We start from the raw sequence: 17,608 nt of genomic DNA, 5'->3' as shown, positions 1-17,608 counted from the left end.
CACTTCCTTTAGAAACATTTCTATTTTAGCAAAAACTTGCCATTGAATCTCTAAAGTTGTCTCCCCACACCATTTTACTTCATATTTGAAGTAGTTCCATTAGGTTATTTGAACCTTCTGTAGGCAAAATTTTATTGCTGGCTTTGGCTGCACGCTTGTTTGATATGTCGCAAACCAAACTGATTGCACTCTTTACAGACTCGTTTGGTTTTCCTGTCTCAGTGTCTAGGACAAATATAACATCTCTTGCATTGTCCTGCATGAGGCTGTGTGGTGCATGCTGTTGGTATAAATAAGGGGAAAAATCATCACATTGAAGGTTCTATGAGGTCAATAGGACCCCAAGCAAAACAAAAAACATAAATAACCAGTAATACTTTGAAATCCTCAAATATGTTTAAGTACTTAAAAAGTCCTAATGAAAAAATACATGGCAAGCTAGGCCAGTTATCTTTTTTAAAAAAAAAATTGGTCCAAAGAGGGATGGGTCATTTTGACCCCATTGCTCTGATTCTAATTCCTTACCACTAGATGTTGTACTACTAGAACACCTAAAGCTCAAGTCTACAAAGTCTGGTTTGATTTAGAATAAAATAAAACAAAAACTTGAGTTGTGAAAGTTTGAGAGTTTATTTCCTGCTGAAAATGAACGGATGTTGTAATAGTGTGTGCAGTTGTGGGCTCTTGCCAGAAGCGCTCGCTAGAACAACCAATGCAAAATGTTGCTTTTTTTTTTTTCGTGGGGGAGAGTGGGGCGAGGCGCTTCCTTAGAGGAGCCCACAGCCTATGCCCCACAGGCAGGAGTGAAGAATAGTTGAACACCTACACATGAAACAGTTGTACTGAAGACAGGCTGAAATTAAACGCTGGTTGTTGGTGTTTTTGTCTTACCATTTGAAAGAAGAAAAAAAAATAGATTTCACTAGATAAAAGTACTTGTAATGAATAATAATTAAGAAGAAGATTGCACACATCCCATTAAAACTTGCACACCAAAATATTTGTTCATTAATCAACTATCAAAGCATTAGCATTTGCACCAAAACATAAATGTATACAAAAAAAACAACACATTCGGACAGTGTAAAACAACTAGATCGTAGCATTAAAATTGTTTCCAATGATGTTCTAATGAGCTGAAGACATATGACAAACACTACTGTCTCTCATGGATGGGGGAGAGCCATTGTTTAAAGATCACGTTTATGCATACACCAAAAATATAAAATCGATAAAGAAATATCAAATACAATTACAGGTCACATAAATTGTGTATAGCCCTCTCATTAAATGACAGCTTTTGTTTGTCTTTAAACAGTACCATCAAAAAATACTAATATAGTTGTTTACATTCTAAAAGACTGTCTTATATGGGGAAAAAAAAGTGTATAATTACCAATTGAAATATTTTCAATGTACTACTAATAATATGTAGATAATTAACATTCCCAAATCCAAAAATTAAAAAAAGTACAAAATACAACTGATATTTGTCAAATAAAAGCTGTCATTATTGAGATTATGTGCAGTCAAAGACCAAACGAGCAATGTAGACATGAGAAATCACGCAAGGTAAGCTAAAAAATTATGCATATTTATGCGCATTAAAAGAAATATTTTTTAGTTTTTTTTTTCAAATATATTGTGTAAAACAAAAAGTATGAATCTTCATTTGAATTGCAACATGAATTGATTGATTGTGATCAGTTTAGTAAACTGAATCAAATGATAGTGAATGATGGCTAAATTAAAAAATTATAAACATAATTACCTATCTACAAAACATTATTGTCTGTAATATTTACATTTTACATAGGTAAAGCACTAGCCGTTTCTAGGGTTGCAGTTTAGTATTTTCTTTTTTTAATTCTCAGATTACTTATTAAAGATAATGAATTTATGAAGATATTTTGAATATTAAAACAAAAGTAAAACTATATTTATGGTCCCAGTCTGCAGTACAATTTATTTTCTTAGTTTTGTAATAGTACATTTGTTGTAAGTACAACAGTACAGTCAAATAATTTATACTTTAGTTGGTGTAGAGCATTTTAGTGAAACACCCTCACAGCTCATTTGAACTGATGAGCCTTACATTGACTGTAATGACAATAAATGCTCATCAAGTGATCTTGCGGAGACCATACTTAAAAAGTATACTCTAATAAACTTTGATACACCAAGTTTAATTCACACACACAAAAAAAAGCATTTTGAATAAATACTTTTTTTTTAATTTTAAAAACTTAATTGAATACCAAATAGTTAACTTATAAAATCTCTCCAATGCAGACATTTGAAACTTTAAAATCTTTTTAGGTAATTCTTTCCTCATTGAATAGCATTACAAAATTGTTTAATTTTCAATTGAATACCAAGTAGTTAACATGCCTACAATTAAATATAGACAATTTTTTAAAAGTTGATTACAGTGAAGAGATGAAATAACAAGAGCCAAAGTGGCAACTTGCACAGATTACATTAAAACTGGAGATTAAATGGTTTAATACATCTGTTTGTTGTCAACACCCCAATAGAAAAGTTCAGAAAATGAGTTCAAAGTAATTGTTTGTGGTCTGAGAACTAGTGAAACAAAAAAAAAACTATCCAATCAACTAACACATTGATTAGATATGAATATTGCAAGTAATAAAAAAATGACTTAACTGATGTGATGGTACATATGTTTATCATGTAAGGATTTTGAAAAGGCAGGGCAAATAGCCTACTTAAACAATTCACCTCTCTTGGTTGTTGTTTTTTTTTGTGGGTTTTTATTCTTACAGAAATGACATTAGGGTATGATTATGTAAGCAACTAATGCTTATACAAAATGAAGAAATGAAGTTTTCCAATGAAATCTAAATCCAAATTTCAGTTTGGTAATGGTATTTGAAAACTACTTTTCCTATGTTTTTTTTCTTGTAATATAATAAGAATAATACATTATTAAAAATTACTTTACATACTTTGTTTTGTAATCTAATAAGAATATTAAATAAAAAAAAAAAAGTAAATTTTTAAATTATCACAAACTAGAATTGAATAAAAATATATGATAGATATAGATTATTTATTTTTCACAATAAGAAATATGTGCAAGCTTCTAAAACCTTAGACAATATTAGTTTGTACATTGTCTTGCCTCTGCAATTACATTTGTGTCAACATGTATCATTTTAAAATGATTACATATAAGAATCAAAGTTCTTTAAGTTTTGTTTGAAACAAGCTTGAAGGTTAAACTTATGCAAATCTTTTTGTATTCTTTCTATTTGGATTAAGGAAGGGCAGGCCAGGTGGAGGTGCAATTCACAATTTACATGATAAAAAAAAATACATTTGTTCAGTTTAAAAAAAATAGCATAGTTTAAAAAAAAGACAAACAGGGAGGGGAGAGGAAACATAAAGAAATGACATAATGTTTTGTGTAAAGACACACACACACATGTACTGCACACAAAGTCTTTATGTGCTCTGGCTAGTTGCGGACACTTTGAAGTCTAAGGGTCAACAGACAGACATCGAGTAACATCTGCAGGAGTGCACATTTCTAAAATATTACAGCATCATAATTTGTTCATTGCAAATCTTTTCTAAAATAACTTTTAAAATATCTTGAATCTAAATATTGAAAAATATTCCATTAACTGATCTTCTAAATTCTAGATGTTACTTCATAACAGAAGGATAAAATCAGTTGATTCTGAAATTCTTTGAACTACTAAGTTTCATTTTGTTTTATTAAGATAAATCCAAAAGGAAAAAAATGTGAAAACAGCTTAAAACTTTTTTTTTTAAATTACAGTCATACAAATTCAAGACCAATTTGTTTCCCTTGACAATTATTTCTCTTCTAATAGGTCTGAGAACAAGTTTCCTACCAACATTGAAAATGTGCACAATAATTACAGCCTTAGCTTAGAAAGGATGCAATGATCCTCTGGATAAAACCTTTGTCAATTAGAAGAAGCTTGACAAACCAACATTTTATCAAAACTACAGCCAAACGTTTACAACCTCCCAAGTTAAACAACTAATCAACACCAGTGAACAAGACAAGTTTTTATTATATGCCTTGCATTATACTAACAAAAAAAATCGAGCTGGTTTTATGGATGGTTGTGGCTCATCGAGCCAAGACTGCGCTTAAAATAAAATGAGATTCTTCCAATTGAATACACTTATGTAGAGAATAGACACAGATAAAAACATCAAAAAGATTAACTCTATTCAACTTTGTCATAGACTCGGCTACATTCAAACAAAGTGAAACAGTTATTCATGTTACTGTAGAGCCAAACAGCCAGACTTTCTAGTCTTACATAAGGAATTCACAATATTTGTAATCAAGAAACATTTAGTAATAAGAAACATACAATTGCATTCAGACTTTTTTCCTTCAAAGATTCTAAGAATAATCAATATAACAGTGAATCAGATGAAACATAAAAAAAAAAAATTCTGATAAGATGAAAACGGTGCAAAATGTACAAGTTGAAGCATTCTTTATAAAAACAAAAAAAAAATGTGTTCTTAACACGCTAGTATGTAATATGGATATGTCCACATACGCACATCTTACACTGCACAAAATCATAGCATTCAATAAAGACTTGAAGAAGATGAGACTGAAAACAAAGAAACCTGTGTGCACATTCAAGCAGGCAATATAGAAGGATTCTCATGGCTTTTAATAGTGATCTACACAAAACAAAAGTGTCAATAGAAACTAAGCTGGAAGGTCTAATGATATATTAGTTATGGGATGCATTCATGATTTAGTAGATTTTATTTTCCAGAAAATTAAATGGGTCAGGACTAGAATAAAGAAATGTAGGATTAGATCCTTCCATTTCAAATTGCTTCAAACTCAATCATGCTGACCTACAATTTCAAAATGTGGGAAAAAAATAGCAATGTAATAATTTTTCTTTTTTTTTTTTTTTTTTTTTTGGTTTATTTTTATTTTTCAATCTCCTTTTGATTCTTTATTAAAATTATCTGAAAGATTAACAAACAATTCCAAATAATACATCTAAATTTTCACCAACAATTAAGCATTGTTTTGTGGGTACAATCACACCATGTGAACATATACGATACATTTGAAGTCCATTTGAGTTAAAAAAAAAACTTATGATCCTAGCCACATTGCTGGCACAAACCTGGTGTAAGACACATCACAGTTCTTTTGTATTTTTACATACAGCAAATGCACTCAAAGTGAACTAAGACAAATCTACATCTGGGACTTTAAAATAGAAAGATGCCAGGATCAATTGATAAGCTTCAACTATTGCAAATCTAGAAGTGAGGAATTGTTTGGCAATAAATGTGTATCACCTGTATGGAAGGCTAGTTATCTATCCCCAAAATAAGCTATTGGTTGTTAACGCATGACTTTATTTTTTTTTAAATTGGTTGTTTTTTTTAATTGGTTTAAAGTTAATTTTGCTTTAAATTTGTTATTTCCTATATAATTATTAAGTAACATTTGTGCTTAGAGAACCTCTGTGTGTATGTTGTAAAAAAAATGTATATTGTTAAAAATATATTATTCTTTTTTAATATAAATAGTCAATACAGTGAACTCAAAGTGTTTACAATGCATCACATTCATGGGAGACATTATGTCATATATTAGCCTTTGTCCTGCTGCAATACCAACCAGAGAATATGAAGTCTCCCATTTTGGAGCTAGTTAAAACACATCTAATATTTAAACAAATGATTAGGATTCTAAAATTGGTGCATGAGAAATACACTTTTGTCCATGACAAAAGAAAAAACATTGCACATTAACTTGAATGAAATAAAAAGACCAGCATTTATTGAACAGAATTAAGATGTTTGTATAGCCGATGGTTCAGAGTGTATAAATATATCAAGTACTAACACAATACAAATGAATACATAACATCTTAGGCTTCAATAAAATCCTAAACAATAGAAGTGCCTAGACTAGGTACAGATGTACCAAGACACATTAAACAGGAATGCAAAAAAAAAATCTACAAAAAGTTTCAGTTTTGATGAGAACAGGTTCAAATAAAATGAAGAACTTTAAGAAGAAAATCAAATTGGGCATAAAAGAAAAATGAATTGCATGCCAGCTGGGTGAATGGAGCTTCAAAGACTTGTTCTTGATATAACTTGGCTTATTCATCAGTTTCTTCAGAGTTGCCCCTCTAAGGTTAGAAAAAAACTAAAAAAAAAACAAACCATCTGGGTAGTTTTTAGTTGTGTCTTACAATTACACCTGCCATTTCAGTTTCATTGAATATGTGTGTGTGTGGGGGGGGGGGTAGTTTTGAGCTTGAGAAGATAAGAAACAAAGGACCATTGAGAGATTAGATTCAAAACAATTTTTTTTTTACATTGCAGCTTTAAAAAAAAAAGTATACAATCTTTCAGCAAATGGTATTAAAATATTGACAATATTATCATGTAAAATTTATTGCAAATTCTTTAAAACAGAACTTTAGACAAAACAGTGTTTTTATAATTGAGAGATATTTTTTCTTTAGGTGTCTTTCTTGTATTAATTTAATCTCATTTTAAGAAAATGAGTGTAGAATCTTTTTTTCTCTTATGACATTTTTATTTGAAAGTAACAAGCAGGCCATTTTACTTTCAATGACTGATTATCAGTCAATTTTAAAATGAGGGTTATTTATTTACCAAATTAAGTTTGTGTTACACAATGCAATCATTGAACATTCTTTTGAGCTTTCTTTTTGTTTACTATTGGCCAATATTTCATCAAAATAATTTCAATTTATTAAATGACTACAACCAAACACACAAAACAAAAAAATAAAGCTAACATATTGTGCATTTGTTCTTAGCCCATTTCATGAAGCTTACTCAATGAGAACAAGAAACCAACTGAATTACTTTTATGCAATGTATTCTTAACTTACTTTTGAACGCTGCCACATTGAAGCATTCACTGGGAAAACTACAATTTTGCACAAAATTTCGGTGTGTTAAAAAAAGAAGAAGAAAAACATCTATCTGAGCTCATTTAGCATACAATATACAGAAACCACGCTGTGTATAAGATACAGAAAACACTCTGTGTTCTGATGTTCGTGTCCTCACACCATGTGTATATCAGAATAAGGTTCAAACGCTACTTCCAAGATGTCATAGTTTCACATTGTTATAAGCTCAAAGTTGTGCCATTCTATTGATTTTCTTGCTGTTTTTTTTTTTCTTTTTGTTTTGTTTTTTTCTTCTAGCTATTGATCCTTCAGGCCACGGACGCATCTGGATGCCCCCAACGAGCCTCTTTCTGACGACATGCTCCCCCTTCAGAAAAACATTTATTCCTTTATTATTTTGTTTCTTTCTCTTCTAAATCCTGGTGACTTCAAACCAAAAGTTAAAAAAAAACTGCTGAAATGAATGAAATAGAGTGTTCAGTAGAGCCCACAGCCTCGTAGGTTGTTTGCAATAATGACGTCTGTGACAGCGTCAAAGACAAATTGAATGTTGTTAGTGTCAGTAGCGCATGTTTGATGACAGTAGATTTCCTTTGCGGAGCTCTTGTTTTTAGCTTCAAATTGTGCCTGAATATATGCAGAGGCCTCTTGATACATTTGTTTACCTGTCAAAAAAGAAAAAAAAAATATATATATCTATATGTGTGTAAGTGTACATTTGTCAATGGGTCTAGATAACCTTCAGACATTTAGAAAAAAGTTTGGTTATATTTTCTTTGAAAAAAATAATTAAATAAGTGTCATTTTGCTAAAAATTGTATCAAATTATAAATAATTTCATTTTATTAACACTTTACCACAATGGAACTGAATTAATTTGTTTACTAGCTGAGCCCTGTAAAAATGACTAATTTACAAATACATTTGAAGGAATGGCAAGGAAGATGGGAGAGGTTAGCATGATTTTTTATACAAGTTTATCAAAATAAGTTTTTATCATGTTTCCTGCTTGTGCTGATTGTACTAATTGTTGCTTCTGACAAGAACCCACAAAAGATAAACTATCCTATGTATTTTCAGTGCACAAAAATACTTTAATTTAAGTCAAATTAGTTTCTTTTTTTTTTGGTGTATTTTAAAACTAATTTGCATCTTACCCACCCCTTATTTTTAGCTAATAGAAGTTTAAAAAATAAAAGATATATAAACTAACATTCTTTACTATCATATTCATAGTATGCATAGAAGCTTATACCACAATATAAATAAATAAAAGGGGCTATAAAGTTTATGCACACTATAGTTGCTAATTTGCAATCGGGAAATTGTATACATATGTGTATCTCTTCTATTTTTCTTTGAAGTAGTGATACATGTGTCTGAGAGAAAAAGAGGCTGAGTTCGTGTAATGTTGTTGTTTTTAACTGTGATGTCTCACCAACAAGCACAAAGCTATTAGTCAACTATACTGTTTGATCAATTGATTAGATAAATTACTGATGACAGTGTTGTTATCTCTAAGTCAATTTTATTCAATCACATGATGCCATTGGAGTACAAAGCAGGATTTTTGGTGTAGCCGTTTTGACAATGTGGTAGTATTGGCAAATGATGTATGACACAAAATATTGTAGACATATATTAATTTAATAATGTCTCAAAAGATTGATACATCTTTATATTTTATATAGGTATTTCTTTTCTTATTAGGTTCATTTTTAAATTATAGTTTGCTATGCCATGATTTCATCACTTTTTATAAACTGTTCAAATAAAAGAAGGGCTTAGATTTCGGACCATTTCACTCAGGGAAGGAGTGCACATGCGGGTAAGGATATCTCTATTAGTGACATGATCTTTCTATGTTATTCCTCAGATCCTTATCAGCCATCCCTGCTTTCCAACCTTTAGGTATGTATTGAATTGTTTGCCCAGATAGACCGTAGTTTTTTTCCTGCTTTTCCTATATGAAATGCAACATCATGTTATGCATCTATATCACTTCTGATAATGCTGTTTTAATAGGTGAACTGTTCTATCTATTCAAATTCTGTATGCCCAGTGGGGTGTTGACTTGTAGCTAATATGCATAACTTTGGTTTTATCAACTTTTACCCAGAAACTGATTTTGAGGGCATCTATATCGAGGCTCTCCATCATCTCTTGTATACACTGAATTATATTCCAGAGTAAAGCTAATACATCTGCAAAGTCCAGGTCCATCAGTCAGTTTGATTCACATCATGGGTTACCGAATGCAGCCAGAGTCATAGAAACATACTACTCTACACAAACTTCATGATGTCTTCAAAGAATCAAAGCATTGCGATAGTCAAAGGTAAAGAGTATGACAGCCTAAGCAAGTCTACTAATTAAAGCAAGCCCATTAGTTAAGTATCAAATCTATTCCATGCAGATGTTAATTGGATCCTCTACTAATGTTAGCTCTATTAAAATCTTACATAAAATCTTTATTAGGATATAGAATTAATTTTCAGTTTGCGGTAGCATGGTTTTCTCTATGATCATAACAATTACTCAAAAGTCTGTTACTTTTCAATGCACCAATTAATAAAAGTCATACAGGACAATCTTCAACATTTAAAACATAGTATATTCCTTATGACCAACAATTATAACCTTTTCCTCCTTCAGAACTTAAACACAATACTGGTTTCATCCTTCATCCTTAATATTTCAATTTTTACAAAGTGCAAAATTTTATTAAAAATCAACCAATGATGCAAGTAATCTCTAGTTTTGTAGTGTGAACTCGATTTTCCCCAGTTAAAGTAAATAACATTGAATTTCATGCTCATTGGTTAAAAATTTAGTTCTAAGCATATAAGACTTTTATATGATATAGTACTTCTTTACAGAGTTATTTTTCTTTTTAGATCTGGTTATGTTTTTTAAGATAAGATTTAAGAAACTTAATAACATCTGTCACATGTGTGAGCTTATCCCCCCCCCCCTTTTTCCCCCCAAAAAAATAATTTATAATGTAAAATAATGTTTCTTCTTCATTGAATGGTGAATTTATATGAAGTGTTTTCAAAACAACAAATGTTTCTTTTTATTTTCAAAAGTTGTCTATATTTATAAAAGTGTTTCATTGTTTCTTTATTAGTTATAAATGTTTTGTTGTACTTATCAAAGACATTTCACAACATAGATTTCTATTGATAAATGGATACTATTTGTTTGTACAATCCATGAGATATTCCAGTCTAAAATTAGAGTTGTTATTTGTATATATTTAATTCACCCTTTCCTCTCATTAAAATTTGGTCCTTATCTTTAGATATATACTATGTATGCATCATTCATTGTCTCATGACTTAGGTTCAAGCTTGTATTTGCATTGTAAGTACAAACCTGTATATTCAGGAAAACATATCGTTAATGGGGACTTCTTAATTTTTTCTTCAAAGAGATCTTTCTTGTTGAGAAACAGGATTATGGAGGTTTCTGTAAACCATTTATTGTTGCAGATAGAATCAAACAACTTCAAGCTCTCCTGCATTCGATTCTAATGGAAGAGAAACAATTCATGACATTTCATTTAATTTGCAAAGCTTAAGTATTTTCAACATCCAATACAATACAAAAATAAATAAACTGCCACTGTTAATAATTAAGTTTGTAATTTTAAAATATAATTATATAAATATTAAATAGTAGCAGTTATAACAATTAAATTTAATAAGAGGATAAAAAAATAAATTTTGATTGTCATGATTCAGCATGTTTCAAGATTGCTAGAAATCAAAGGTTGCTAACAATTGTATATATCTGTTGGCTACCAACAGAGATTGTTATGAAAACTAATTTCTTATTTGACCTTTATTCACATAAGATCATTGTGTATTTTTTTATTTTCCCTTGTTTTGCGTAACAATTCATTTTTATCTTCTAGCCAGCATTGGCTGCTAAATTGTAGAGTTAGGATTAGGTTAGTGCAAAGATAAAATAGCATGAAGTTCCCCTGAAAAGCTCAGCACTAACATGTATAGGCCTACATATATGGCTCCATCTGTCCTAAGAGACAATATGTGCATCCACATGAATTGTTGGTGTTGATTGCTTCACTTGAATCAGGGCAGAATCTGCTGTGATTATACAGGCCAGTTTGAGTTGTTGTGTTACTAGGGTCAGTAATAATAATAAAAATAATAATCTTTATTATCCATAAAGAAATTTGTCTTACATTAATGCAAATATTGTGGTATAAGTGTAAATATAATCCATTGGTCTCCTTTGCTCATAAAACGACTATGGTTCATCTCAAACACTTTTTCATATTTTGGAGAGACACTCCCGTCCACATATATTGCAGGTCAAAGTGGCTTTCGCTTTGGTGGTAGAGGAGCTTGCCATTTTTCGTATGGCACACTTTTCTTCAAGCACTGAGGCCCATGTTTTCTTTGTCACCGTCTCTCTCCAGCTAGTGCGATCTAGGCTGTCTTTTCAATGGTCAGTATCGATGTTCACATCCTCGAAACAGAGGTGGGGTTGACCAGTTTTTCTTGAGCCAGATGCGAGTTGCCCGTACAGAATGATTTTTGGGATGTGATTGCCCTCCATCTTGAGAAACATGTCTGAGCTAGAGCAGGCAGCATTGCCTGAGGACTGTAAAGATGCTGAGAAGGCCCGTTTGCGAGAGGATCTCAGTATTGCACACTCTTTCTTTCCATGTTATTTTTAACATCCTTCAGAGGCAGCCCCAGCTGCAACCTGCATATTTTGACACATCCAGAGCAAACATAACCATTGTCCTCTCGTGGTCAATTTAGATTCTCTTTTTGATGACTACCTCTGACTTCATCAGTGGATTTGTTTTTGGTCTCAAATGTGTATCCCGCTGCCTTTATAGGTGATTTCCAGCTGTCTCATTCTGAATCATTCTGCTCTCTTCTAAGTTAAAGCAAGTTGGCACCTAAGCTAGTCTTTAAAGTGTTTTTGTGGGGCACCTCTGTTAAGTCAACCACCTTTCAACTCAACAAAAAAGAGTGCCTTTGGCAAATGTTAGTCCCCCATACATGATACATGCCTTGCCCAGCATAACTGTCAGACCATAAGAAGTCCCTCTAAACTGTCTATACTGGCATTTGCAAGAACATTGCTGTTTTTAGTGCAGTCTTGCCACTATATGTCCATGATGAAGCGCAAGCATCTTTGGAGAAAGCATTCAAGAAATCCATCATAATTTTTGGAACTGGTGACACTGATGCTGTAAAGAGGTCTGAGTCCAAGTTTTTATGAATTCATATGTAGGCACTGTCCACCAATTACCATGCAACTTTAAATTGTATCTGTTGGAGAGCTATTAGGATTGTGGAGAATGGACCATAAGCTAATCTGACTCAATGTCATAGATAATGGATGGCTTTTAAAATCTGAATATTATAAAAAGCATATGAAAACCTTGTACAACAACACAAAATGCCAGGAAAACTTTCTCTATTGCAGAAACATTCATTGAGCTTGGACAGGCCAATACTTACTGTTGTTTCATCCTCATGTAACACCTGATCATATTCACTCATAGCAACACAAAATATAATAGCAGTCACATCCTCAAAACAATGAATCCACTTCTTTCGCTCTGACCTTTGACCACCCACATCAAACAACCTGTAGAGAGATTCAATAATAAAGTGAGCAATCTTTCAAGCATGGAATAAATTTGATATTCTACTAGATTGAGATAAACTTTCTTAGATATTAAAAAAAATAACAGCCACATAAGCTTGATAATGTATTATTAATTATTATTGGGCTTCACTTGAATAAGCAGTATGTTACTTGAGCTTTTTTGCTAAGAAATTATTTAGATATTTTACGACCATGCTCACATGTAGTCAAGCCATCTTAAATATGGTAAATAAAGGAAAAAATTACTACTATAAAAACAAATTTGTTTGAGTAGAAATGTTTTAACTGATAAAATGGATAAAATGAAAGTAGTTTATTAGAATCTTAAAGGCAAGGAGAAGTGGAAGAATTTATAACAAGTATTTACTGAAACTTAATTAACTTGTGTATTCAAGAAAGAATTATTTGAATCAAGTGGAAGCTTTGAAATATAACAGTAGACAATGGCTTCATGTGTAGCAATATGTGGCTCACAAAGATGTCTTCTAATCACATAAAAACTTGCAATCTTCCTTCGTCTTGCAGACAAGGTCAGATAAATATTATTTTAAGACATCAGACTATAAAAATACATGAAGGTTGCAAAGGAAAAGGGGGGGGGAGCAGGGAAAAAATAAATTCATGTTTGAGAACAACAACAAAGAAAAAAAAATGAAGAATTATAAAAAAGGATTGGAGTTCTGGTGATCTATAAAAACTTAACTTGATTTAAACAAGGTTACAAAAGACAGTTTGTGTGGAAACACAAACTCAAAATCGGCCCCCGAAGTGGTCCACCCAGGCAGGCTTCAATATTTTCAGAAAGAACATCCAAATGAAATTATATCAAAGACAAATGAGAGATAAGAATTGAGAAAGAAGGTTAACAGATCTTGTGTAGTGCCCCAACGGTCCCGCAGATCAAAGCATAGGTGAAAGTGAATGTAAAGTTAGATGTGAACCTGGCCTAACTAGTTCCCCTTTCAGACCTTGTGGTCTATAGGGCAGATGATGTAAAGTTCATCTGTTTTTGTGGCCTACGGTTAACGAGGGTGTCATGTAGCCAGCACAACGACTAACCGCCTTTACTTTTCCCCAACTAATGTCAGGTACCCATTAGAGCTGAGTGGACTCAGAGGCGCCCAAAGATTCTAAAGTTGAAAATCCCAGTCTTCACCAGGATTCGAACCCGGGACCCCCGGTTCGGAAGCCAAGCGCTTTACCGCTCAGCCTCCCCTGGCCTAACTGATGTCTTATAATTGATCTAATTGTTTTGAAAAGGCTCAACCTCTTATTCGAATCCTCGAGAAAAAAAAAATATAAAAAATTCCGCTATAAAAAAAAAGGTTCAGGAAAATGAAGTTTACAAGATTACTATTCGTTTTAAATTAGGTATAACTTATAATGCATACTAATTAGCTTTTTCTCTTTAAAAAACTGCTTGCATAACTGATTTTAAAAATTAGATTTTTTCGCTTTCAGAAAAAAAAAAAGTAGCCGTTGCATCAGAACTTTCAATGGTCTAAAATATTGTGATGTCGGATTTTCAATATCTTTTCTAGTTTACGAGATCTAAATGGGACGGACGGACAGACATTTCACACAAAACTAATAGCGTCTTTTGGGCGCTAAAAATGCGGGAAATGCACTTTTTAATCAATTTTGTGAATAGGAGTGTCTTTTGAATAAAATTTAATCTTAATACCACAGTGCTTTTTGCTGATCTAAACTAGTCTTTGCAAATGTGACCAGGATTAGTCTACAGTCAATAGCCCAAGAGCCAACCCTAGAGAATGTGATTTCACTGATAGAAGCTAAACTAATCAAAGCTATAAATATTTTTTCCAACAACACTGCGTTAATGTTTCCTTTTTCCATAGCTGGGTAATTTTCCAAGGTTAATTATTATCAAAATAGTTTACTATTGAAAATGTGAACTCATTAACAGAGACCTTATCAGCTTTCAACTCAGACATTTTTCACATATTTCAAGCAATTTTACATTTTTTTGTAACTTTCAAACATTCTCTGAATTTCCAGCCTTTTAGGAATAAAAAAAAAATAAAACCTATTATACTTACTTGAAATTTAAATTTTTAAATGAGAAATGAACCTCAACTATGCCAGTAGTTTTCACCCTAGTCCTCAAGATATCCTGTTCTGTGGGCATGTAATCCTTAGCACCTAAGCGGTCTAAGTCATCTAAAAAGCTGAAAAGATCAAAATACAATGTTTTGTTGTTGTTTTTTTTTTTTTTTTGTGTTTTTTTTTGGTAATAGATAATGTTATTCATGCAAGCGCATTCATTAAGAGTGGCTAACTAAAGGAAATTTTCGAAATAAAGGGAAATAGCCATTATCTTTTTATTGCATGGATGGTGGTGGAGAATTAAATAATGAGAAGCTTACCTTTCTAAAACCAGGATCAGTGATATATAGTTTTTACAGCACAAATAACATCTATTACTAGTGGCGTATTAGAATGAAATGGTTTATACAAATTATAATATTCGCTTTTCACTGAAGAACTTAAGTCCTATTTTCAACTTTTTCTTCAATAGAAATTTATGTTTTGCATAACTGTAAATGCCACTACTTTGAAGGTACTAATATAATGCATAGTTTTTATTAGCAATTTGCTTTTTTAATTAATTTTCAAAAGTTGTTGATTTTTTTATCTAAATCCAGCCAACTTAGATAATATTTGAGACTAATTTAAACCGAAAGGCAAAAATTGATTAAAATTACACCAGTCCTAACTAAAAAGAATATGAATCTGTAAAAATGTCTAAACTACAATAAATAGAAATACTAGAAAATTAGATCAGTAACATCTGTATTATATAAGATAAGATAAGAAGTCAAGTACCAGAATTTGTTTCTCAAAAATCTTCATACTGGGAAATCAGCTGTCTCAGATTTGAAATTTAAAGAAATCAAACTATGTAGGATGTAATCATGCCTCTTCTTTTTTGAAGTAACGTCTGTATTTTACAAGATAAGATTGTTGGCAGAGCACTCCATTTTATTTAAAATTATGATTGTAATTTTATCGTTGTGCCAGCTTTCAGAATTTGTAACATTCTGTTTCTTTTTCCCTTATTCCCTCCATCTTTTCGAAAGGTTTCTTCAAGGTATAGACTTACTATTTGGCAGAGTCATTCAGCTGGTACTCATTAGCACGACCTAAACATTCTTGTACACCTGAATCCACCCATAGACGTTTCATGGCTGCAAGAAGTTCTTCTGAGAAGGGTTCTGTATCTTCCATCCTGGCTATAACATCCAAAACCATTTTGGCATCAGACTGGAAAAAGAAAAAGTTTAGAAGTTAATTTTTTTAATTATTTTATCATTATTCATTTGATGGCATAACTAGAACTTTTGAACAAAATGAAATAAAATTTTAAAAATCCACCACTGGGGGCTGCATGCTTAAATTCTGGAAAATAAATAATAAACTACATCCTCTGTTGTGTTTGTCAACTGATCCCTTATCACTTTTTTCTACACAGTGGTTCTCCCTGGGTAATATAACAATTTAGTCCTTGTAAAGAAAGCAGATAAACTCAAATGGCCACAAAGAATGTCACAAAGAATGATATGAAAAAATTGCTTTCAAGAAAGACTTTGTTTTTGTGAACAGCACACTTTACCCTTTTTTATTTACACAACCACCCTCACAATCATTAACTGGAATAGTAAACAAACAACTGTTTGACAATTACATTTAAAATAGGTAGACCTATAGGCCTATATTTAGGGAAACTTTATAGGGCCTACATCATGGCTGCCTGGTCTGGACTGTCCTTCTGTGGGCTCAATTATTCTAAGTTGGAACCCTGCCCGCTCTAATTATCTCCAGATCTGAAGGAACCTTCAAAACATCTAAAACATTCGTCAAACATCGAGCAGCATAGATTATTTCTGCTCAACTTTATTTGGGTATCCTTTGCTAAGCTTCAAAATCTAAGTATCAATTTTTCATTACTAGATTCTTTATCTACTCTATAGATTTAGATCGAGATCTAGTTGCTATGTCTAAATAAGAGAAAGATATATAGGGCCTATAGAGAGAAAGAGAGACTATGGTCATCACTATCTCAAAATATCCAGCCCCAAAATTCATTTCTAAATATCTTGACCTAGTACAAAAAGGTTTATCTAGAAGTAGAATTTAGATCTTTTAATACATCTAGACTCATTTTCAGCAATAGTAATAGAATTTGAGAACCACAATCATCAATCAATCACTGAATTAGTGAAACTGAAACCATTAACTTTTAAGCTTGTCTTGCATTTATATCTTCTTTATATAGACCTATATATTTAGATCTAGATTAGATCTAGATCTAATAAAAATGATCTAGGCTACTTCCTAGTCCTAAGTAATCTGTGACTTTAGCAAATCAACACGTTTTGATTTACTAGTCTATATTGTAATGATTCAAATCTACAAAGTGATGCCAATGAGAAGGGATCCGCCCTTGGTGCCAATCGACAAACGCCGGCATTGGTATCGATCCTCATTCACCAGTCTCCATGGCAACCGTGTCTTCTCCTTGTGCTCGCCGTTTCCATTCATTAGAATAGCGGACTCGCTCTTGTTTTTACAATAGTGGTCTGGCCTGCAACCCTCGCCATGGGTACAATACATTTTGTGAAAGCGTGTTGCCTAAATGTCACTAGATTTATATAGATCTATGTTGAAAAGATATATCTACGGGTAGGCTACACTAGATCAACACCATTCTGTACAGTGGGGAGGTGGACTAAGATGTGAATGTGTGTGTTGATTTGGATACAATTGTTTTGTTTGTGTCTGCTATTAAAAATAACATCTAAGACCTACTATTGGGGTTAAATAGATGGACTACGTTATTATGGAAATGCACACGCAAAAATAAAAATAAAAAATAGTATAAATTCTTTAGTCGGTGTGTAGGTCTTTAAAGTATAAGAGGCAGACAGAGAAAGTGATGGGAAGACAACATGAAAGAATGGACGGGCCTGTCATTGAAA

At 32.0% G+C, this 17,608-nt stretch overlaps 1 protein-coding gene and 1 long non-coding RNA gene across 6 annotated transcripts in view; one reads left to right on the top strand and one right to left on the bottom strand.

Annotated features, from left to right (window-relative positions):
- Nucleotides 1-611: 611 nt before the first annotated feature.
- The window catches only part of LOC106072377 (guanine nucleotide-binding protein G(o) subunit alpha), a 102,566-nt gene continuing 85,569 nt past the window's right edge, over nt 612-17,608 (bottom strand). For all 4 annotated transcript variants that reach the window (XM_056035710.1, XM_056035708.1, XM_056035709.1 and 1 more), the window contains 5 exons: nt 15,733-15,893; nt 14,669-14,797; nt 12,458-12,587; nt 10,329-10,482; nt 612-7,615 (listed from right to left, as the gene is read on the bottom strand). In XM_056035710.1, coding sequence (XP_055891685.1) covers nt 7,428-7,615; nt 10,329-10,482; nt 12,458-12,587; nt 14,669-14,797; nt 15,733-15,893 — 762 coding nt within the window. In that variant the 3' untranslated portion in view covers nt 612-7,427. The remainder of the gene's footprint in view (nt 7,616-10,328; nt 10,483-12,457; nt 12,588-14,668; nt 14,798-15,732; nt 15,894-17,608) is intronic.
- Nucleotides 8,482-16,004, top strand: LOC129927296 (uncharacterized). 2 transcript variants are annotated; one of them, XR_008778958.1, is made up of 4 exons: nt 8,482-8,545; nt 8,661-8,778; nt 9,139-9,288; nt 15,710-16,004. It is a non-coding gene; the product is annotated as an uncharacterized LOC129927296 (long non-coding RNA). The 2 variants fall into 2 exon arrangements; XR_008778959.1 differs by having other exon boundaries at nt 9,070-9,288.

This window comes from Biomphalaria glabrata, chromosome 7 (assembly GCF_947242115.1).
Source record: "Biomphalaria glabrata chromosome 7, xgBioGlab47.1, whole genome shotgun sequence".
Taxonomy (NCBI): domain Eukaryota; kingdom Metazoa; phylum Mollusca; class Gastropoda; family Planorbidae; genus Biomphalaria; species Biomphalaria glabrata.
Note: the sequence above shows the minus strand (reverse complement) of the source record. Positions and strands in the feature narration are given on the sequence as shown.